At 40.4% G+C, this 25,365-nt stretch overlaps 1 protein-coding gene across 1 annotated transcript; it reads right to left on the bottom strand.

The window, feature by feature from the left end:
* Positions 1-1,706: 1,706 nt before the first annotated feature.
* Positions 1,707-24,079, bottom strand: LOC146304710 (transmembrane protein 47-like). Its single transcript, XM_084713604.1, has 3 exons — positions 23,799-24,079; positions 8,131-8,271; positions 1,707-2,655 (listed from the first exon to the last, which is right to left on the bottom strand). Exons 1-3 carry the CDS (start codon positions 24,025-24,027, stop codon positions 2,477-2,479), a joined length of 549 nt encoding a protein of 182 aa, XP_084569730.1. The 5' UTR covers positions 24,028-24,079; the 3' UTR covers positions 1,707-2,476.
* Positions 24,080-25,365: the final 1,286 nt, after the last annotated feature.

A 25,365-nucleotide genomic window follows, 5' to 3' on the forward strand; every position in this document is an offset into this window, starting at 1 on the left:
ATCAACAACAGAGAAAATGATCCTGTCTGTGGTAAACATCATCATGTCACTTCATATAAAGTAAATGGACTTCTGTCAGCTGCATGACTTGCGTGGCGGCTGCGCGGCTCTACATTTTGTTAAGGTGGCGAGGGAGACAGCCCGGATCCTATTTTTGGGTGACGGTTGCTTGACAGCTCGACGGTAAATACTTGACAATGGAGAGTACAGACGAGACGTAGCTTGTATCTCCAAAATGTCAGCCTGGAGAATTCTTATTTTACATTCGCCTCCCTGTGCACTTTAGAAATTACAGAGTGTGTTTTGAAGGGAGGATGGAGGTCACAGGGTTAGCAAAGTAATTCAGCACACAGGGGAGGTTGAATTTACACTTCAGCTGAGAGAGAACATAAAGAGGTTTTTGCACAGAAATAGCTTCATCGCCTGCTTTATTGCCCAATCTAGAATTTACAATCAGCGTAGAGGTTACTATATTGGCTTCTCCATCCGTATTTACACCCAGAAATTGCATTGGATCCATGGCTCCAACCCAAACAACTGATGATTACAACCAAAGCCTGAGGGCAGGGGAACAACATAAATACTGTTTAAATTCAAATCAGCCTGTTGGGACACAGGAGCAATGATTATCAGATGAGCTTTTATATAATGCGGTGATGCTTTGATGTAAGGTACAATCCTACTTGTATAGTATCCCAGCAGACATTAATACTGACATTTGACACTGCCTGATATTGACATTTGCTTTTCCCCGTGCCAACAGATGCATGCCCGGCTTGTTTTGCACCAAAATCTGTACAAACTGATCCCTGACATTTACTGTAGACAAGGAGACAGCAGTTTTGGCGTTAATGAAACGTGGCCTGAACTTACCAGTAGATACACTGGTTTATAAATAGTCAGCCTCAGTGGGTATGTTTACATGCACACAGTAATGAATCGATTGCTCATACTGGGAGGTAATTGACTGAATGTGTCCTCGGCACAGTTAAATACTTCTATAGTACAAAGTGATTTCTCACTATCTAAATGCTGCTTTTACAATACATGAGTGCATTTTACCAAAACATGTCATGGAAAGACTTGCAGCACAGTAAAAGCAGACAGTGACATCTGTATTTTGTGTGCCCTTTATTCTTTTTGCCATTATACGAGTATTTTTTAATATAGTGGACTGCAGTAAGTAGAAAACTGGGAGTGATTTTGGATACCACCTTAAAGTCCGGCTACAATCGTGTGCACTTAAAGCTAAAGTCTACAACTGCCTTTCATCTCCACCAGATCAGGGTACTTGAGACGAAAGTGTAGACATGCCCCAAGGGCTGTCTGGTAAACTTCTTGTTGTCTCTGTGAGTGTATAATCATATTATTACACTCAGAACGCACCTCCTGACTTTCTTCCAACTACTGGCGTACGTGTAAACATACCCACTGAGAGGCCGTATCTGTGTGTAGTGTGTGCATCGCGGACACTCCCATCCACAGAAGAAGATCCGCAGAAGAGCTGGACCAGAGGAGGAAGGATGCTCCGAACGTCACGGTGCGGAGAAACTCGGCTCAATAGGGAATCGAAATTTAGCAGACCCTTGGAGGCAGCTGAGCACAGTCCTGTCTCACACCTCCGACCATGGCTAATCAATCATGACAGCTGCATGTGCCCACCCTGTGGGTTGCCGCGGTAACAGACAAGTGGGTCGATAACGGAATATTGAGCGGGTGTCTTTATTTTATTCCCCCCCTCTTACCTACGCCCAAGAGGAATCTATCTGTCTTATGAAAAGTTATGAAGCGCAACTGGAGCGTCTGATCCTCTTCCATGTCCTTGTGAAAGTTTTAAGCGCTCCGGAGGACTCTGAAAAACAAAATGCCGCAACTCCTAACAAAGCACTGATGATGATGAACCAATGGAGCAGGAGATGTGCCCGGCCCGAGGATTTGATGTTTACAGGTGAGGATACACGTGCCTTTGCATGTGCATGCGTGCGTAAACGTGCAATAAAAGCCTCCCAGTCTTAACATCCTGTTTCCTAAGTAACAGAGTCAATAGGTTGAGTTGTTACTAGTGACATAATGAGAGGAGTTCTTGCAATTAAATTCACAGGGAAGAAAGAACAGAGGTGGCATTGTCACCGTCCATTCTTTGTTGCTGCAGTGTTGTCAGTTCTCCAAATTGTGTCACAAGTCCAAGACTTCTTTACGCCGCTCAACCCCTCCCCAGAACTGACCTGGTGACGTTAGGGCTGAAAGTTCAGCTCACATTTCTGTCGACTGAGGCACAAAAAGAAATCCCCCGAACGCCAGCTGCACCACCCGGGAAGCTTGCAGCGATACAGTTATTGGCTCAAATCTGGTGTATAGTATTCCTTACAGTTCACGGGAACTGAGCCATTAAAGGAAAATATCCCCAAAACCCCTCCTGTCCCCCTGAATACCTCTCCGAGCATGTGACTTGTAGGCTCCTCGCATTGAATCAGAGCTAGTAATACTCCTCGTAGTTCTTGGGGTTGAGGCAGTAGAGGATCCCCCCGCCGAAGGAGAAGATGGTCCCACCCCAGGCCAGGCCGTAGCCCCAGTTGAACTCGTGGTAGATCTTCAGGCTGATGCTCTCGATGAACTTGATGGGGTAGAGGACCAAGCTGCAGGCCTGGAGGACAACTGGTGGAGACATGGAGACAGTTAGCACACGGCAACAAATCATTTCTACAAAACAACGGCCATAGGAAAGCTTATGAGTGAATAAACAGTTGTTTTTGTGCCTCAAAATGCACAAATCACCAAAGTAATGGGTGAAAAATGTTCAAAACCCCCAAGAGAAAACCTCCCTATTTGCTCCAGCGCATAATTAGCTATTAGCGCCGAGATATCTGGTCAGAGCGCGGGATTTTAATAAGGCGGACAGTTTTTCACAGACATGAGTGAGAAAAAAATGCTTGTCTTACGGTAAGACAGCTCAAGCTGTTACTGTGTTTTTGTTGCTGTAGATGAATACTGCAACAGGCTCTGCGATCATTTCACTGATGGTTTGCACAAATTTGGAGTTTCAGTGTGGGACTTGGTGACAGCTGATAGATGTTGTTAGGCAAGACTATTGTTTCTCCAAGAAAAACATCACAAAAATGTATGCAGTCTCTAGTCATGATCCCTTGCAACTGATAAATAATTTTTATCAATGTTTTATTGAAAGTTTCTTGTGAGTGAAGTTCTGCCTGTATACACTGGAGGCATCTACTATTATCGGTAAGACATCTATTGTCTGGTATATTTTGACGGAAGACAGAAGATATTTTATACACAAGAGCATTACTAATATTCAGAATGAGAAAGATTCTGTGCTGTGTGGGCAAACAGAGGGAATTTCATACATGCTAGTGATATATTTCTAAATGCTCACAGAAATTTGGTTCAGAATTAACTGTTATACCCTTAATGTTTCATCTGGCACAGTGGTTATATCTCAGCATTTCATTTATTTATATGAAGAGAATGAGCTGAAATTGTTCTTAAATTTAGATTATTATGTGAGATATATACTGACACAGAGCCTTCACTCTCCGCTAAGCAGCCTTGTCCTGATTTAGAAAAGTTAAAAACAACCAGAGACCTAACAGAAAAATGAGAAAGCATCGAGAAGGAGAAAAAATCACTGAATTAGTCAAAAAAGACTATAATTAAGAATGTATGGGTGCAAAGCATTAAAACAAAATACATCAATCATTAAACAGAATTGTATAAAAGGTTCATAAAATATCAGGAAAACTCTGATTCAGTATTCACAGGAAATAATCTACTGATCCATCCCATTCATCCAAATCACTCATTTTACACAAACTTCCTGCTGATATTGTGTTCACTCTTTGGGTTATTTGTACATTTTATTAGTTGTTCTGTACTGTTATCATTATGTATTGAATATAAAGTGAAATATCCATAAAATATGTACTTAATAAGTGATTGTCAATTTACTTAATGATAGAAAAGTTGGAAAAGTTTGGGAACCAATAAGCTAACTCCTTCATCAGGTCAAAATCTGACTTTGCTTTATGATAAAATACTTGCAAAACTAATCACATTCCCATCAGCTCCATCTGTACACAGCAAATGCTAGCATGCTAAGATGCTAAACAAAGATGGTGAACATGGTAAACATACCTGCTTGATATCAGCATGTTAGCATTGTCATTGCAAGCAGGTTGACCTTAGCATCAAGCTCAAAGTACAGTAGAGCCTCACAGAGAAGTTAGCCTGACTTCAGAGTCTTAGTCTTGTTTCCAAATAATGAAAATATCCACATATAAGCTGTAATAATATTATGGCAATGTGCTTTCTACCCACCTGGTGCGCACATCCATAATTGAAAGCTGGAAACGTGTCTATAGTCACCATAGAAACTAGATCTTACAGATTATGCAGAAGGTGAATCAGATGATGAGGAAGGTTAGAAAAAAAACAAAAAAAAAACATTTAAAATAGATTGTAGTCAGTATCTATATTTAGTATAGCTATTACAGCAAGAAACCAGCCTGTGTTCCAGCTGGAAGAAGCAGAAGGGTTGTAAATGCTGAAAATATTTATGTACTATGTAATTTATCAACTCTAAAACAACAGATGTACAATAACACAAACACGGAAGAAAGATATTTGTGCTCAAAGCTTCACAATGGTGCATTACACAGTAGCAGGGGTCAATATTTTATTTATATAATAATCCTAAATTATTGATGGCTGAAAACATGTCCTCTGATGTAAAATGAGTCAGTTTAAAAGTTTAAGTAACTTTGGGTTCACGGGATTTGGTCACATACACTTTTTTCTTTTGCAGTTTTTAGCAGTCACGTACAAAACAGTTTAGAAATACGAGAAAAATAGTCAAAATTAGCATCGACTGGGCCGAGAAGAGAGTCCCATGCCCAGAGGGGGTGTCATTTAACTCTGTTTAGTTCATTTAGCACATTTCAGAAGAACAAAATAAATCAAAGTTGATCAGGCAAGAAGGGAAGGAGAGGGGACGATGGTGGAGAAAAGGAGGGAAGAGGAGAGAGGGTGGATGGAGGAACACGAGGACCAAAGTTGGACTAATGGGTCAGAAGAAAAAGGATGAGTTTAAGGAGGGATGGAGGGATGAGGGGAGGTGGGAGAATGGGAGAGAGATAGATGTTTAAAAAGGGAGGCGGGCTGGAGATGGATGGCAGCGGAACAAAGGGGAACACATCAATCGGTATTTCTTCAAAGGGAATTCATCTTGTGGGAACGTAAACAAGCTCTGGCACTTTCCTGCACGGAGGAAAAAAAAAAAAACACGGAATGCATAATATCCAAAAACATGCAAATATTAACACAGATGGTGAGAAAAACAAGCCTTAAAGAGGTAGCTGGTTGTTAAGAAGTGCGTATGTGATCTGTCATTCACTGAGGGTTCCTTTATAGTCCACCCGAAAACACTGTGCCTCTGTGCTCGCCTTTTAAGATACCATTTAGAGAAGTTGTTTGTGTCCCATCGCAGGGAAAACAGGAACATTCTGACAGCGAGTATTTCTCATTTGTTTGCATGTGAAGAAGTCATAGATCACTGATCTCTGTTTTCCAAGTTCTAAAATTATACATTATATAATTATTTTAGCTTGAAGTATTGATTATTATTGAATCAAAGCAGCACATTTGGACTTTTTGCTAAATGAAATGATTCTCTGAAAGTTTAATGGGTTCCAATCAATGGTGCTGAAAATGACAAACAACATAATAAGGTTTTAACAACTTGTTCCAGTTTCTTTATGGTGGGATCAGCCTTGCAAAAAAAACATGACTATAAATAATTTTTCATTGCCTTTAACTTGAATTTGCATTGCTAATCTTTTAAAGCCACAATGTGAATATTTTTTTCATGATTATTGTTCAAATCATTCTGATAACATTAGTTTTTGGTTACAAAAGAATGGGACAATCCTGATAAAATGTTGCTTTAGTACACAGGTGTCTGTCACAGTATCTTTGTTCAAACCTGCCTCTTCAATTCACGTACAAATAACACAACTTTATACTTTAAAACTGTATGCAGTCCATATACCCATTTTGCATGCAGGTACGCCAATCCTTCCCATTAACTTCAGTGGAGAGCAGATTACCTGCTTGCTAATATCAATGATTTCTTGTATTTTATTTTGAGGAAATACATAATTTATGAAAAAATGGAAACAATAAATCAGACAGACATATGGTGAGAGTTCACAGTTAGCAAGAGATCTGCAGGCTAGCAGCTGCGGACTGTGGGCAGACAAACAGGCTAAACTGATTTTGATTTTAAAGGAGGCTTTTACTTTGATAACAGGACCATGATTGCAAGGGAGAAGACATCAGGAAAAATATTAAAACTAGACAAAAGTCTGTGGAACAGTTGTGTAAATTACAGCCTCATTTCAATGGTATTTTGATGACCATATTTTCAACATGTAACAGCCTCTACAGAACCTCCTGGATCGACTTCTTGACAAAAGTTAAAAAGTGAAATTCTTACGGATTATATATTTTTGCCTTCCATACAGAATAGTCAGTTTCAGTGGGTCAGATGGACATAAAACACTCCTGGCTGCATCATTAGTACAAGAGATGAAACTATATTTCAGTTCTTCGGGTTATTTCATAAAAATTCAAAGGCAAAAGCCGGTGCACAAAAAATTGCAACAAACATGAACTCCCACAGTGCACTCACCAAGCTTAAAGAGTAACCTCACTTTGCAGGCTGAAAAACAATGTTTTGCTGCCTTCTCTGGTTCAAAGTTTCAAGTCACACCCATCAGACACACCCTGATGTGCCCTTCTGCACCACAGCAAAAAAAAAAAAAAGTGAAGCATTTCAGCTGCTGTTAAGTCTTTAAAATTCTGTCGCTCACTGAAGTTTATCATATTTTAGTTTATAAACCTGTTAACAATTTAAATCAGTTCACTCTCAGATTCTGTTTTGTCCTAAAATCGCAGCAACGAAGAGTTTTCTGAACTTGTTTTGAACTTGCTGCAGCTCTGATTCATGGCTGGATTCCTTTGTAGAGTAACAGCAGCTGAGGATTAGTATTTAAAGCCACCTCCCACACCAAACGTGATGGAAAAAAACAAGATTTTCCAGAAATCAAGTTTAAATCAGTCATTATATACAGTTAACCTGGTGCATCATTACATTACCCAGGAGACCCTTTAGTTGCTATGCTACAGATATTGACAGTATCTTAAGGAAAAGGTAGAGCGGGGAAAAAATACTTCTGGAACAAGTGGCTCTAATCGCTTCGTATCTCAAACAGGAAATGTCACTCAGTCTGTTTGCTTTGCTGAAGCTAAAGACAGAACAGCTTCTCAATCAATACAGCGTGCAAAATGATTCTATTTGAAAGAGCAGTCAAATGTCAATCCAAACATAATAAGGTTGTTTAATTCCAATCCATTGCATTTTCATTTCTCACTCATGCTTTGGAAGTATTTTTCAGAAAAGAGGACTCTGAGTTCATGAAAAGGCACACAGCCTCTTCTGTAAGTCTCAATCACTTTACATTAAGAAGGTTTCTCTTCACTGTTGTATCACACTTCTGAGGTTTGCACAATGTGATTGAGAAAAACGTCCAGCAGGCAACACATCCAGCTTTGCAAAATGAAGCATTTCACGCCTAAAAAAAATGAAATTTTCCAATTATTCCCGGGAGGTGAGAATGGAGGGAAATGTGGAAACTTGACAGTTGTCCAACTCGAGATTGGGGCCCGACTGGGGAAATTAAACGGACAGGCGTGACACTCCGCTCCGACCCTGCTGGGCCCGACTCATAAAAATAAGATTTTCTCTAAATTAGTTTGAGGGAGAGAGGAACTGTGTGTGTGCGTGTGTTAGCGTGTGTGTGTGCAGTGTGTGTTCCTACTTAATGAGTAAGTAAGGATTATCATTTAAATGCATGTCAGTTTTCAATGTGATTACCCTGCAACCTTCCAGTTACCTTGTCTAAATTGGCTAATTAAGTGTGTGTCCGTGTGTGTGCGTGTGTCATTAGGTGTGTGTATTTTAGCACATAATGAGTGTGTGGCCTTCGACCCAGGACTGGTGTAATTGTGTTTGGACCACAGCTCATTGTGTGTGCGCGCGCGTGTGTGTGCGCTGACCTGCAGCGAAGAGCATGAAGGCGACGGGTGCATAGAATCGCCGTCTCGTGCCGATGCACACGGCAACCAGCGCGACCAGGAATGACATCAGCACCAGGGCTCCGCCCCCTAGCAACAGGGCCAACGTAGCAACCTGCCAGTCTAGAATAGGAAGAGAGAAAGGAGAAGAAATGAGGGACAGAGAAAGAGTTAAAGAGAAGAAGAAAACAATGTACAAGCAACATGTTGCACAAAAACATTTTGAGAAAATTTATGCAACTTAGTGTATGCATACCAGAGCTCATAAATTAAATGCACAAGACCTTGAGGGAGACTGGGGGGAGAGACGGAGCCCCAAGAGACGTATTACTTTATTTGACATTTTATATTCACCATTAAGAATGTTGATTAGAGGGGGAACAAGGGAGGGGGTGAAGAGGGGAGGGAAAGGGAAGGCATGAACAATGAAATGGGAGGAAGAAAACAAAAGGGAGGGAAGAATGAGAGCACAGGTACATGGAAGAAAGAAGGGGATGAGAAGTGGAAGAAAAGGTGGGATGTAGAGGGAAACAAAAGAAAGACAATGAGAGAGAAATGTGGTGAAATAAGGGAACGGAAGAGAAGGAAACAAGAGGGAAATGGGGGAAGGAAAGGAAGGAAAGATACAAAGGATGGAAGGTGAAAGGTGTGAAATGAGAATGGGAAATCAAAGGAGTGAGGCAAGAGGACAGCAGGAGAAAGATAAAGGATGGATACATGGGCGGAAAGGATGGATAAAGTTAAAAGAGAAAGGGAGGGAGAAGGAAATGGCAATGGACAAACAGAAGCAAGGAAAGATGTTGGTAAGAAAGTGAGGAACAAAGAAATGGGAAGATGAGAAGAAAAGACAGAGGCAATGGGGAGGAAAAGTGATGAAATGAAGGAAGCATAAAGAAGAGAGTAAAGATGATGATGATGATGATGATGATGATGATGATGATGATACTTTCCTATCAGATGGAGTCTGAAATCTTTCCTGCATCACAGCAGCTCCATTTCACAGAAAAGACAAAACAAAAACAGAAATTTAACATTACAGTCACAGAAAATAAACTGTAATGCCCTTCAATGTACATTTGATGTAGGATTAAAACAGATATTTAATTTTAGGAAAAAATGTTAAAAGTATTATGTTGATGCAAATATTCGTGTTAGACTATGTCTACTGCTTAGCGCCTTTTCCACTAAATTTTCTCAACTGGTTGGCCTACAGTCTGTTGGAGATTGGACTTCCAAGTACTGAACAAACAATTGTACCATGCAGTGTTACAGTACAGTTAGAGTACACTTATAATTACAGAAGTAAAAAAAACACAATACAGGAATTTGTCTTCTTGTCCCAAAACACTTAAGGCTGTTTGTTTTCTCTTTTTGCAAACAAATTCTATATGGTCTTTTGAGGATAAAGGAGCAGGGAGGAAAGGAAGTGGATGAGAGGAAGGCAGCAAAGAATGGAAAAGCTGGGCAGATGAAGGAAGACAAGGATGGACTGTGTCAGGAAAGTGAGAAAGACGGTGGGATAAATCAGGGGAGGAAAGAGGAAAGAAGAAGATAGCTGGAGGAAGGTAGAATGGAAGGAATAGAGAAGAGGATGATAAAGTTAACCGAGAGGGAGAAAATAAATGAAATAAAGGCAATTAAAAGAAGGAAGCAAGGAAAGATAGAAAGAAGGAATGAAATGGTGATGAAGGAAGCATAGACAGATAAAAGGGAGTAAAGGAGGAAGGAAGAAAGACAAGCAGTAAATAAAGGAAAGAATAATGGATGGGAAGAAAGAAAAGGATATAAAGGAAGGAGGTAAGAAATAAAAGAGCAAAGGAGGAACAAACGAGTTTGTACAAAAAAAAACAAAGGGAATCAAGGAACAAAGAGAAAGAGGAAAAAGGGAGACAAGTTAAAATGAGATGAAGAGAGGTTTCGTGTTGACGAGGCGAGGGTGATGGGCGATAAAAGAGGAGAAACGTGCAAGTAGAGAGGCACCGGCATAATGTTACAAGGACAGAGAGAGGGCAGCATGAAAAGTAATGCCAAAAACGAGGAGAAGAGGAGGAAGAGAAGGATGACGAGGGTAGAAAGGGAGAGAGAGCAAGGAGGAGGAGTTGAGGAGGTGAGGAGGGCGTGAAGGGGCTGGGGACAGAGCAGTGCTGAGTGAAAGTAATGAAGAGAGAGAGCACTTAGTATACCTGAGCTGACAAAAAGCCTCGGCTAAAAAGCTTTGCTGGCATGTTATCAAAAAACTGTCCGCGTTTATATATAGGGAGCAGCACTGTGATGCACTCTGAAACGACACAAACACTCAGACACATGGTCACATACAAAGACAGACACACCCAGACCTGCTGCCACACATCATGTCAAATACAGTCAATAAAAAGATGTGACATATTTGGACACACAGAGATGCAAAAGGTAAAAAATGATCACATATCCTGATTTCTGCAGCATACAGAGATGAAAAAAGGTTTTGTTGTGTTTGTCAAGATTTATTAAAGGTGGAAATAACCTCTCCTTGCTAGCGAACTTGTAACCTAGCCAACTGTTAGTTTGTTTAGCTTGTTAGCTCAGTTGCTAACAGGACAATGTATTTAAAAAAAAAAGGTAGATTCATGGGCAGTAAAATTCTGGTGTGACCAGAAGCTTATAATAGTCAATGTCAGCAAAGTAAAGGTGGATACTGCTGAGTAGCTGCTTGTAACTGATCCTGCATTCATGTGGTGTTGAAACAATTGGAAAAATGAGTTGTGGACCCTGATAATAAGTCAGCTAAAGCAAATTTTAGTGCTTTTAAGCTGAGGGCATGCCCTGGTGCAGCAACAAGTCTGGCATTAAATCGCTTTGTAATATAAGGCCTCAAACTGTTTCATTTTAAGATTCTACTTGGATAACAACATGAATCTTCACCGGGACGCTAGTCTCAACCCATCACCCAGGCACCTCAACAAACACAAAAACCCTAACAGACCTACTACCCTACCATTACCCTTTGTGGCATCCATGTTGTTTCCACATTACGACATTCGGGAAGCACATGAATGCACCGTGAATTTACGAGTCTTCCCAACTTGTGTGCCACAAACCGACATTTCAGTGTCAATATCGCTGTGTAACTGTTATCACTCTTTTTGTTCTGTTTAATAGAAGCAGATGGTGCAAAAAAAGAACTAATGTAGCTTCCTTCACTTCAGACTATGTGGCTGTCTGTTCCCTCAAAGGTCAACACAGTCAAAGACAGTTTTCCTTTTGGTCCATGGGGCAAATTAGTGTGTCAAAGTTTGCTTCTTGCTTGTTTGCTGGCAAAATGGCAGTTCATTTGGAATTAATTGATTTCACTGCAAAACTTCTCCTTTTTACATGCTGGTGTGACTGGGTACTGAGGGGCTGGACACACACCCATACAGCCACACACACACACACACACACACACACACACACACACACACACACACACACACACACACACACACACACACACACACACACACACACTCATCTAATCCATCTGGGCTCAGAGGGAGAAAAGAGATTTGACCATTTCTCTAACCTTTTATTCCACCTGTCTGCCTTCACACTGTGATCAGATGTGATGCTGTCAAATTGGCTGGACTCATGTAAGCTGATGTAAAACCTATTTCTGTACCGCACAGCTAAAGTAGGAAGTGCTGTTATGAATTAAATAAATAAAATAATCTGTACTCCTTGAGGACATATAGTAGCTCTTAAAAGATGAACTTCAATGAACAGCGTCTGATGCAGAAATGCAGCTGTCAGTACAGATGCAAAGCCAATGCACAGCAGTTGGCATCAACAGTATACTGCAGGGCTATTTGAGTGAATTTATTTTTTATTTTCCAGCTATTTAAGGTGTGTAAATACAGGCAATGCCTAAATTTACTAGCGTGGTAAAAAAGCTTATGAAAGATGGATGGTGGAGGGGAGAGATAAGGAAAGATGAGAGATTTTGAGGCAGAGGGAGGGGAAGAGAGACGGAGATAGAGGTGAAAGATGAGATGCAGCAGTGGGTAGTGGGAGGCAGAGAGGGAAGTAGGAAATTAAAGATGAGAGAGAGCAGAAAAAAGAGATAAAAAAAGATAGATCTTTGGTACAATCAGAAGCATCTTGTAATGCAAACGCAAAGCAACAGAAAAACAGTTAACTCAGTTTGAATGATGCTGCTGATTACGAAGGTGACACCACGGGTAGTTTTCCAGACAAACACCTATTCAGCTTTATTAAAATGTTTCCTGGCAACAAGGTATTCCAACGTGAAAGCCCAATTTTCTATTTTCTAGCCTTTGACTCTGATCTGACCGTGCAGGTCTGTGTGCACATGTTTGAATCATTTGCTTTATATTTTAGTTGAAGCACTGGAGGCAAAATTTCTGGATTTCACTTGAAGTTAGCTCAGCAAAAGCAGCTACGCTGAGGCAATGCTGTTGCCCCACGAGAGTTGCCCCCTAGAAGAAGTGCAACAAGATATACAGGAGGAGTGGGATGAGCGTTGACAGATGAAGAGAGATGAGATGTAGCGAGGTGGAGGGTTAAAACAAGGCTCTCAGGAGGCTCAGGTGGTTTATCATTCATTCATATTTAACTCCCCTCGATGCACAGAGATGGTTCACAATCTTGAAAGCGGCCTCGACCAATCAAAAGTCAGCATGACACTGAAAGGTCACTGAACTTTTGTGAATGTGTGTTCCATCAGTAGAAGCTCTGTGAAGCATCTAAATCAAACTCATGTGTGAAAAACTTTAAAAGCACGTTGTAATCTTTTTTGTCTGTCGTACGCTCACACACACTTGCAGGGAAATTAAAGTACCACTTCATTGGCATCATTACAATAATTGTTAGACTCGCCATTCTCAAACGTAAGAATAGCATGACCTAATTTGAAATTTGAAAATCTTCTGCTGCAATTTATTGTTGTTTATCCATCATTATCCATCTATTTCTTTTTGCTATTTCAACTTCTCTGCCACTTTAAAGCACTCCCTAATTTGCACCACATTGGGGCTCAGGTGATAAAGCTAACTCAATATATGGGTAGACTATTTAAAAATAAAATTGCAATTAAATTTTGTCATTAAACTGCGGAAGTACCTTCTGGCTACCTGTACCCAGAGGGTACAAAGAGATTAGTAGATTCTCCCAGTAGAAAGTAAAATTTCATATCTCCTCTAACACTATATTTCATTTCAAACTTCTTAAATTACCCTCAAAAAAGTTTTTGGGTCACAGGTTCTAATAATGAACCCATATAAACTTATTCTCAGTTATTACATGAGGGATGAGTAGGTTCTGTATTGTTTGTGTTTTACACCTTGTTCAAGAGCTGATGATTGTGATGATTATGTCAGTACTGCCTGAGAAAGGATGATAAAAACGGAGCAAGAAATGAGTAAAGCAAATAGAAAGCCAATGACAACTGTCCTTCTGATGTATAAACCCTGCACTGAGGTCATTGACAAATGATTGTGAATACTGTGCAAGAATCTAAGTATACAGGTCACTACATAGGTAATGGGCCATCTCAGGCCATCTGAGATTCATGTAAAATTTAACATAACTCAGACTTAATTAACTATTTATCAGCCCAGACATCACAGGCTTACTTACACTGTATGCTTGCCTAAAAATACAGTTATGTAGTAAAGAGTGGTGGACAATCTGCAAGGAACTCACTGGAATGATTTTACGAGTTTTTATGAATACTGACCTTTATGATATTAACTGAAGAAACTGTATTTACTGTGGACTGGTCAGAATCAGTGAGGATACCATCCTCTTAATAAGCTCAGTGTGTCCCGACTTTGAATATAATGTTTTTTGATCACTTATATGTTTTTTGATCACTTATAGTTGCATTTAAGATTTTGTTTTAGAGTAAGTACTACAGTAGGCCTATGGAACACATCCACAGTACTTGCACTTCTCTACAACTATGCAACTATTGAAAATATATCTCTCAAATATTTCTCTTCCATTCACACAGACACACAGACACTCACACACACACACACGCACAAAGGCAGCTTTCACTGTAAAACCCTCTTTGCTGTTTTATCTTTCACATGCATACAATATGCAAAGCCTTCCCTCTGTGTCTCTCACACTCACACTATGACAAATTTGAATTTTTTAAAATGCATCACCACACTGTAACTCACACTGTATAGGCAACTGAATTTTCCATACGTACCATTCAAATGGACTTTGTTTTTTTCTCACAGTCACGGACATATACAAACTCTTTGGTGTCTGTAACTTCAAATTAGTGCTTGCAAATTTATTTCTCACACATGGACACACTGTGCTGTGTTGTGAGAAATACCTCTCCCTGTAATGTGACTGTTTGCCATGTGACAGGATTACTGCACTGTCACATTTTTTCTTTTCTGCAAAGCCACTTCAAGCTGTCACACTGATTAACTGCTGTAGTACTTTGGGTTCCAGTACCCAGAACAGGACCCATCAGTCCTGGAGCTGCAAATGTAAAATCAGCATGCACGCACAGTACATTTGTCAGCTAGATGTCATTTTAACACTTCAATCATGACGTTTATTTTAATACTGCCAAGGTTACTTTAGTGCTCAATTTGACAACCTGTACCCGCAAAGCTCAGTAGCAGAACCAACCTGTTACCAACAGATACCCCTGACTGCACACTTGCTTAGCTTCAAATAGTCTGAACTATCCCTTTAACAGAGGCAACAAACAAAAATAAATAAATAAGAGGAATAAAGCCTCAGAATTGGCTGCTGACAAAAGCTGAGCTTCAGGGTACTGTAAGGGCACACAACTGCTGCAAGAAAATGAATAAATGATAAAAAACAATGCAGAGATCTGTGCACTGTTTGTGTTTTTCAGTGGATTATATTCAAGTGTGTGTCCATATGTTCTGATGAACTTGTTGGCGGAGGATCACACTCAGAATCCCACGTAATTTAGACACAGCTGGCAAAGTGTGGATAGCTTCAAAAATTGCTGCCACTTGGATATAACATAACTGACCTTTCTGAGCTTTTCTGCAGACTGTTGAGCTGCTAAGCTTCACAGTTTATACAGTGGGATCATTTAAAGTTTAGCACCCGACTAGCAAGTCTCCAAATGCCTTTGGTGCAATATTTTTTAGCATTAGGGAAGGCAATGTCGGTCTTCTTCTTCAGACTAAAATATTTCAACAACTATTTAATTGATTGTCATGAAATTTTACACAGACCTTCAAAATGCCCAGAGGGTGACTCCTACTGAAGACAATGGAAGCACTGCTGGGTCACATTGGGGATCACATAAACATGCTCTTTGGACACTAGTGCATGGGTGGAATATGGTCTGAAGTCTCCTCCAAAAACAATCCAAGGCAAACTGTAAGGTTTGTGCAAAATTAAAACAGTTTAAAACCAAAAGTTATTACATTTACAATATAAAAAATGTTGCAGATTACTTTTCTGTTGATCCACTAATCAATAAATCTCTTCAGCTCTAAAATAAACTTTACAACGTAGACAAATAGAAAATAATCAGCTTAATTTCTGAAATCCATTTCATTTTTAGGAACTTTTGGAGGTCTTAGGTGTTAATTAAATGGTCCAAACTGCCTTGTATTTCGCACAGTGGATTTAAAACTTTTGGAGGTCTTTTTTAATGCTTAGATTTAATCAAAGACCAATTTAATTACCAAAATATGACAAAAAACTGATAAACCAGCTTGTTTCTAAGTGAACACAGCAGATGAAAGTTTTAAAACAGGCAGCTTATTTAAAAAAATATATAATTATTGGCATTTAATACCAGAGGAATAAGTGTATTAAAGACAAATTTGTTCTTTTATGTCCATAGATCAAATAGAATTTGTTTATATTTTAAGACTTTTTTATGTGATGCTGCAACATGCTGCTGCTGTGATACTATAAATAGTTTGAAGAAAGCTTGATTTGCATCCACCAAAAGGATTATGTGTGTTTGGGCACATGCACATCCCTTTCCTCCCCATCATGCCCCCAAAGTGTGTGTGTGTGTGAGTGTGTGTGTGTGTTTTGGTGATGGCAAGTGGGAGCTGTACGTTCCTGACTATTCCCCGGTCTGTCTGCCTGCCACAGAACTGAATGCCACATCATTTCCCATTCCTCGTTCAGCCGCTACAAATAGAACGGGCGTCTCTGGGGGCTGAGCTCACTGAGAGGAGGGATGGAGTCAGAGTCAGAGGAGGAGGAGGAGGAGGGGAGGAGGGGGTAAGAGGGGAGGAGGAGAAGGGAAAAGGGGAGAGACTTGACCCTGGAGAAAATGGAAAGGAGAGATTGAGATGGAGAGGGTTGAAGAGGAGGAGGACGGCGAAATTACAAAGGGAAAGTGATTAACATTAGAAATGTAACAATGAAGCCCTCAGGGAAGAGAGAGGGACAGGAAGGAGGGAAGAGAGGAAGAAAGGAGACAAAAGGGAATGAGGAACAAACAAAAAGGAGATAGAAAAAAGAAAATGGGAGGAAGGTTGAGTATTGAGAAAGAGACAATTCATTTAAGAGAACAGATGAAAAAGGCCCGCGGAGTATAAGCAACGGATGGATCGATAGACTGATAGAGAAAGATGAGAAGGGCAAAGAGCGAGGTGGCAACATTTATTGAGGTTTTTAGGCCTTCGGTGCTGACTGATATAAAAACAAAGACTGGTTAATGTGGGTCAAAACAGGCCAAAACCACAACTTTTTCACTAAATTTGTTTGAAAAGATGGGTCTTACTTATCACAAGTCGATTAGTCAGTGTATTATCTACCGTAGATGGTGGTAAACATGCCCAAAATTTGAAGAAGCAGAAAGGGACACCAGCACAGAAGCTAAGCAATTTACTACTGTGGACACGGTCAATGAAAAAAAGTATTTTAGCCTCTGAAAAAACATATTAAGAATATTTTCACTGCTTTACATTGTCATCTTTTCCAATGGGAAACTGCTGTTACACAAGCCAATTATCGCTCTCTCCAAACCAACCAGACTCCAAAGGCAGTAATTTCACCTGTAAGTTGCTGATCTACTGCTTCCTCAATATGTTAATTTGTCTGTGTTATTGTGTGACTTTGGTGAACCCAAACTATCCTTTCAAATCCCTGAAGGCACACTATAACACACACTAATGAACTGATCGATGCAGTGCTGGAAAAGCAATTCCTGTCTTCTGCGAGGTAATAATAGTGATTTTACCTGTAATGTTGGGTTGTTTTTTTTTATGTGGACCTTTTTTAAGTGACTAAAATACCTTTAATTAATGACACTGTCCACAGCAGCCCATTGCTTAGCTTCCATGCTGGTGCCTGCCTCTGCTTCTCCAAACTGGGGATGTGCCCTCTGCCATCTATTGCAGGTAATACAAAGTACCTGTTTAAAATCACATCTGCCAAAACTGTGAGTGAATTATTTTGCATTCGTAACTGTGTAAATATTTCCACATACAAAATTATGCTAGAAAAGCTCATCCTATACAAAATACAAATGGTGTTAGAAAAAGAGTAAACATAGCATGGTTTCTTTGCTTTTTTAGTATCTCAGGCTGTCACCAAATCCAACAGTAAGCCTGTGAAATCTTCTCTCAAGGTCAGGCGAATGACAAAGCTATCATTTGTTCTCAGAAATTTATTATGCTTTGGTTTGGTTTCTTTTTCTTTCTTTCTTTTTTTTTTTTTTACTGAAGAACAGATATGTTTGTTTACTTGATTGAGTATGAAGCTTGAAATCGGAGTTGTAAGACAACAAAGGAGAAGAAATGTGGAGGAGACGGAGAGCAGATGAGAAAAGGAGGAATACGGAGGGAATAACAGGAGGGATGAATGAATATACGAGAAGCGGAGGAGGTGGTAAATCCTGACAGGAGGGAATTGAAGGAGTAACTGCGATGCAGAAAATAGAGAAAGTAGGTTGTCTTCCAGGTGTAACTTCTCGGGTTCAAACACCTTTCAGCAGAGTGTAGAGGAGGTGTGTGACAGGTAGAGGTTCCCCTGATGTCTGACTGCCTATAAGGCCAAACGCCCACTCTGCGATTTTTCATCTGAAGCCCCGTCCCATTTGCCGAACATGAGAGAATTGAACTCCAGGAATTCTGTGTGGAGCTGACTTGATCTCATAAGCTGGCTGGTTGATGTTTCTGTGCCGTCTTGAAAATCAAAAACCCCTGTAGCCCTGTAACGCTGCTTCATCTGCGTTAAAGTGAAGCTTTTTGTCATTCTGGTACATGAACGTTTGTTACGGCTTTAGTCAAAGAGCCACAGTGTAGGCGTGGTATTTGGCACGAGAGGAAGCAGTGGCACTGCTGCAGAACAGCGGTGAGTTGAAGGAAGAAAAGTGATTTCTGATCACCCACACACTGCAGCAGTGATGGGTTTTAAAACTTATTTTTGCGGTTGAAGCCTTAATTAATGACTAACATGAGCGTGAGGGATGCTCGCCTCCTCTCCTCATAGTTTCATCATTTATTAAACAATGCTGCTGCTGCCTGTTTTCTGATGACTGACAGAGCGCAAGAACACAATGACGGGACGTTAAACCTGCATTAAACGCACGCTAAGTCATTTCAAACCAGTAACAAAAGACACAGTTTGATGATGCTGTGAAGTAGCGTGGGATCATGGGGGTTGTTGTCTTCAGTGTTGGACAACAACCACCACTGCTGATGAAAACATATGTGACGTGACTCAGGCAGAAACCATGTTCATACTTTTAGTCATGTTCACTAACATAAGGGATAATTTAAGTATGCAACAAAATAAATAACATACGTCTAGTTGTTTCTAGGCGTTTTTAAGTTTATTGAAGATTTTGGAAAGTTTGGATGTCTGTGTAATACACTTTTCCAATCTTAACTTAGGATAGGAACATTAACTTAAGAACTGTCCATCTGTAATGGCTTTTTTTGCCTAAATCAGGTCCAAACCCTAATTACCATGGTTACTGAACAGTTAAGATAGGATTTGCAAATTAGGAAGTTTCTGTAAAGTTTCCCAGATCCATTGTGAATATAAAAATATTGATTATTGCCATAAGTGTAGTGCCACTGGAGCGCAATCAAGTAATCACTAAAACTTATGGCCCTGATCAGACAGAGTGCAATTTTTGCAGTTGGAAGTGTCTTTTTTTTCAGCTGTTTTCTGCAGACTTGCAATTGCAGCAGAGACAAAGAGACACAATTACACTCTTCATAAAATCAGTCATTGATTCATGTGGTCAGTTATAGTTGACTAAAGTCAACTTTCCACAGTAGGAATAGTGTTTGAATGACCTGAAACAAACCACAATATGTGCGTTCTGTAACTTAAATAAATTGCAAGACACCTCTGATTATAGAAGCTTTAACTGTGACTGTCATTTCTATTTGCTCACTCAATCTATGTAAAGTGTTGATATTCATAATTTCATCCATTCAGTTGCCGTGAATAAAATACATACGGAGGGAGGGGTGGCCTGAATTAATTTTATTTAGTTCATTATCTTTTTGGCCTCACATCACTAGGGAATAAAAATTATAGACTAATCTGACATGAGAAGAATTCCCTCAGCAACCAAAAATTTAAGGTGCCCCGGCGGCCTCGGGCTTGTGTCATGCTCCTGTCATATTGGAGTCATCCATCTTGTAAAACAGCATTCACACCAACATACAAATTGTAATTATGACTGGCAAACTCGGATTTTTGTGAAAGCTCCAAAATATCAGACTTGGCACTTAATAACACGGGCCTGAAAACCAGCCAAGCATGGGTGCCTCTCGTCAGCCAAAGTCTGGCGTTGAATGTAATTAGATTGAATTTAACCCTCACAAGACCAACTCAGTTATCAACCATCTTGAGTTGTTTAACGGGGGAATTCATCCCATCCTCACATATGACGTGAGCGTGGGATTCACGTCCGCCTGGAGACATTTTCTTCCTGTCTCCCTTCTCTCGTTTCCTGCCAACTCTGTACAGTCAAATTTCTAATAAAAGGCATAAAATGTTCCATGCTACTACGTCTGACCTCGTAAGAGTAGTGACTCAGGTGCTTATTCATACATGAGACCGAGATGTTGAAGTGCTATCTGCTATATAAAGGTCCATGTCTGAAAGGAGCTTCAGATATTCGTGACAATCTACACTATAATTGTACCTGCATCAGATAACAAGGAAGCTCATCTTCCAATTACTGCAGCTGGTCTTTTACACAATACTTCTGTTCTATTCAGCACAGTGTGATCCTTCCTTTATGCCTTTGATTTTCTATCTCAGTCCAATTAATTAGAAGCTATTCCGTGCGTGTTGTAAACTACAGATTCCTTACTCTGATTGAGGTATTAGATGATCTGCCTCTGCATTCATTACAGCGGTTCGCTTGTTGTTGGGGGCAAGGACAGTTTCATAGACAGTCTGTTTGTTTGGAGCTGGTGGATGTTCCCTTGTCAATTTAATCCATAGATGTATATGTGTGCATGTTACACCAGGTCTAATCCCTGCATTTTACTCAATTATGCCCTGACGTTGCTAGTTTCAATGATGTTCTGTTGCCAAATAGTTAAAAATGGTATTCCCCATGTTTTTGTCTTAAACTAAATAAGCATAAATCCATAGGTTATACACATATTGAAGGATTTGTAAGGCTTGAACACAAAGCAAAGTGCTAAAGTAAAATAAACTTAAACTAACTTACTTATTATCTTTGCAAAAAATCTGGCTCTAGAGGCTTGCCGTAGGGGGTAGGTGGTGATCTATTGCAAGCTTTGCTACCGGCCCAACAGGATCAAACTTCCCTATGCTGGAGTGCCAATGAGCAAGCCAATGAATAACTGCCAGCCTCAGCAGGGAGCTGCACTGTAGTAACTCTGCCAAGCAGAGCTGCCAAGCCGGAGGAAGGTGAAAAGACAATTTTCCTGCTGTGATCAGTTCAGTTTCACATTATTATAAAAAGAAAATTAACAAAGTGAGTGAAAAGGATGAGCTAAATTAAGAGAAACTGTGACTTTGACCTGTCTGGGCGGCTGCAACAAACCAATGGAGCTGGCACAAGCAGGGAGAGATTTTTTTTTAAGATCTGTATGTGCGTGTGTGTGTGTGTGCGTGTGTGTGTGTGTGTGTGTTGGTGAGGCTAACACACACACACATACACCTGTCGCGCCAAGACATCTAATTAGGCAGGGAGTCCTGGTCTGGAGTCTGGGTTTGCAAGAAAGAAAGAAAGAAAAGAAGAGAGGAGAAGAGCTGCTGAAAGTTGTGGTCACAAAGTGTGTCAGTGAATGTGTGTGTGTGTGTGTGTGTGTGTGCGCGCACACAGGTCCTGGGAGAGGAGGTGCGGAGATGTAACAACAGAGAAATCAGAGTGTGACATGAAATATTCAGCTGGGCTTCAGAAGAGACTGTCCAGAAATAGGTCAGCTCAACGTGGTAGCCTCTTATTGGCACAAACACACATAAACACACACAGTCTCACAGCAATTTACACACGCACACTGACATACACACACCCAGACAGTCAGACGCTCATTCACTTGCATGCAAAGACAGATAGATGAATAGATAGATGGTGTCTGTCTCGGTGTCTGACAGCTTAAAGGCCTTTTAAATGATCCCTTTTTAATGTCCCTATGTGTAATTAGCACCAGTCAGCCCCTGGTATCACAGTGGTAGTAAATAAAGCCACTTTCACCTCAATTCGTGAACTCTTGTTTCCCTGGAAACCAATCCAACATCCAAGAAAGATCAACCCCTCCCTCTCCCTGCCCCTAAAACTGCAAGACCTCTCTTGGGTGCGACAACAACGCCGCTTTCTAGACAACAAAAGGAGAGGGAGGATAATAAAAAAAATATATATATATAAGAGCGACACAGGATGAGCTCCATATCGAGCAAGCACTTTTTGTCCCCGACACCCTCCCTTCCTTCCCCTGCGTTGACAAATGAATTAATTAGGTGCAGGTAAGTGGCAACACCCAGGAGAGTTGATGGGCTTCACCATGAGGGTGGTGACAGTTTGGTGATCATTATAAAGTGGCTGAAAATGCACATTGTAGCATTTATTTTAGTTTTTTGTCCCTAGAATGACCCACTATGTTGAGGCTGAGAAAATTATAATCATCCTCCAACAGACATTGTAACATACACATATCATATTTTTTTTTTTTTTTTTTTTTTTTTTTTTTTTACCATTTTCTGAGATTATATGGACCAAAAAAACTAATCAAGTATTCTAGGAAATGATCACCAGCTTAATCAGTAATGAAGATTATCATTAGTTGCAGCCCTACTTCAGTTGAATGAACATTTCTTTACTATATAGAGAAATCCTAATCATCCTCAAACAGACATAATGAGCACAGATCTGCTTTTTCACCATTCATTTTCACTGGAGCGGCAATGATTTGTAAAAGAAGCAATATGAAGATGTCACTCTGAGGTCATGGAAATTGTGATGAGAATTTTTCACAGTTTTTTGACATTTTATACATGTTTTCATTTTGTATCTATCTTTCATTTACCAGAAAAGTCCCTTTGAGACACAGTCTTGTCAGCCAAAAGGTCCTGTTCAAGATGAGCGGCATAAAACATAAACCGTTTCATATAAAAGTACAGAGAACAGACAGCAATCAAATACAAAACATAGATCACAAACAAAAATATACCACAAACAGGAGACAGATACAAGACATACAACACATAAACTTGCCAAAGGCAAATTCCAAATTATACCAAATAATTGGCAACCACAGTTTCCAAGAGTCCAGTGTGACATATTAAAATGACTTGTGTCCAAACAGCAGTCAAAATTCAAAAAATATTCAATTTACTGTCTTAGAAGACAAAGAAAACCAGAAAATATTAATTTGGGTAGGTGAAATCAGTGCATTTTTTATTTAAAAAAATATTTAAATTATTAACTAAAAGTGTTGCCAATTAATTTCTGAATTATCAACCAGTTGCTTCAGCTCTATTGCATCCATACATCCATACATGGACGGTCAGCCTCCTCCTTGCTGCTCATCCACCTCCCTGACAGACCTGTGGCCACTTGTGCGCCCATTAACACCAGGGTTAGTATTTACCACACGTTTGTGTGTTTTCAAAATGTCACGTCTGCAGCTTTTTGAGTGGAGAAAAGAGGTGCGGTGAGAGGGGATGCCATTGGGGCTGTGGTGCAGGTATCAAACTGCATCAGTGTCACTTCAGAGCATTTTATTTATGGTCCATTGTTCCTTCATATTAGAAATAGAATTAAAAAAAACAACAACCTGAGTGTAATTCTAGCTGAAGTGCACTACAGCCTCTTCCTTCATTTCACCTCCATCATAATTAATGTGGAGATCCCAGTGGAGTGGTTGACAGGGTCTGTCAGGATGAGGCTTTGTTACGGTTGGATAGAGACAGCAGGGAGTCACCACACTGCTCAGGACAATACCTTCCTACATGGCTGGTTGAGATCATTGTCTTGGGGCATTTTCCTCTAGGAATGCCCTTCTTTCTAAAGGTAAGGAAGCATCTCTCCATCATCCTCATCAGCTTCAGCATCACCAACAACAACTCTTTGTTCTCTGCACAAGGTAATAACTCCCCTCCATCCTGTCCCATGCGCACCGGACAGCAGGACGGATGAAGCGGTTGTTATGACTCTATGATCCCAGAACACTGTGACTTTCCCCCCCTCTCCTTACCTGAGCCCAGCGTGCTGCTGCACTGCCAGTTCTCGGTGCTCGCCGGCTTCCAGCAGGACTCCCACAGGGACAGGTAGTACTGGTCGTCGGCAGTCACCCACGCCGGGCTCATCACGGCTCCCACATCCAGGCAGAGCGCCAGGAAGACGCACACCAGCCCGACCAGCTTCAGCGGAGTCAGCGGGGAGCTGCGCGCCGACTCCTCCGTCTCGGTGACAGCAGACGACATGGCGGGGCTGGTTCCAACCCGGGGAGGATGCCGATGTGTGTGTGTGTTGGTGTATTCCTTCCTCCAGACGGTGTGTGGATGCGTGGGAGAGTCGGGCGGGGAAGTTGTTGTTGTTGCCGCTGCTGTTGCCGCCGCAGCCTCCTGCGTTGCGCGCTGGACGGTCGCTGCGCCTGTGAGCGCCGCTGCCGCCGCGCACCGGAGATCTCCACCGTTTACTGCGCTGACGTCAAGGCTCCGAGGGATCAGCAGGTGCTACAGGGTCCTAAAGAGAAAGAGGGGGGTAAAAAGAAACAGTAACACTACTTTTAACCAGGGATGTAGCTACGCTTTGAGAAACACAGAGGTCCTGAGCCCAAATCCCCCAAATCCAAAGGCATTTTGGCCAGCCACCAACCAAACTCTGTACAATTTAGAAGTATTTAGAAAACATCCTCATCCTTCTACTTTGTAGCCTTCTTTAAAGCCTGTTCTACATTGCCAGGTATGTAACCCTGCTTAAAATCACTTTCATTATAACCAATTTAGTTTTTATTATCATTGTTCTTGCCTATCACAGTCACATTTTGAGATATTTAACATAAAAATACACCCAAGCCTAGTTTGTACAATCTAAAACATGTTGAGATTATGATGTAGGGTATTCTTTACAGTTAAAGGCTGCAAGATTTACAGGGATTTTCAAAAAGTCTGTTTATTGAATTTTTTAAGGACAGGTAATGTACACATTACAATATCAGCACTCTATGGACACAGAGTGTCAAGGTAACTTAATGTTAAGACAAAGACAGATGTCAAGACAGTTAAGATAAAGCCCCAGGGTTGAAAAACAAACACAGTTATGGTAAAGTGACAATCAAAAACAGAAGAGTAAATAGTTTAGCATTAGAAGCAATTATTGAATAAAAGAAGAAGGAAAAAAAGCCTATTTGCAAGGATTTATGGCAGAAATGGAATATAATACTCCTACGTATGTTTTCATTAATGTATAATCACCCGGAAATAAGAATTGTTGCGTTGTCATTCCCTTAAAATGAGCTGTTTATCTACAAAGAGTGTATGCTTGGAAGGGGAAGGTGAGGCAAGTGGTATTCACTTGGTTGCAATCTGCAACGATGCCACTAAATCTTAAACAATGGTCCTTTCAGTTTAAGGATACAGTAGTGAGATAAGGGCTTTTTAATGTGAGTTTTTGAAGTCATAAAATTAGACTTTTGTTTTAAATCACATATTTTCTTTGACCCATCCCTTTTCTTATATGTACTATATAATTTATATAATTTATTAACAATATGAGTTAGCATTATCAGCTTGTTAAACAATAACTAGCCAGTGTCATGA

The sequence above is a fragment of the Lutjanus erythropterus genome, chromosome 24 (assembly GCF_056507025.1).
Source record: "Lutjanus erythropterus isolate fLutEry1 chromosome 24, fLutEry1.hap2, whole genome shotgun sequence".
NCBI classification, from domain to species: domain Eukaryota; kingdom Metazoa; phylum Chordata; class Actinopteri; order Lutjaniformes; family Lutjanidae; genus Lutjanus; species Lutjanus erythropterus.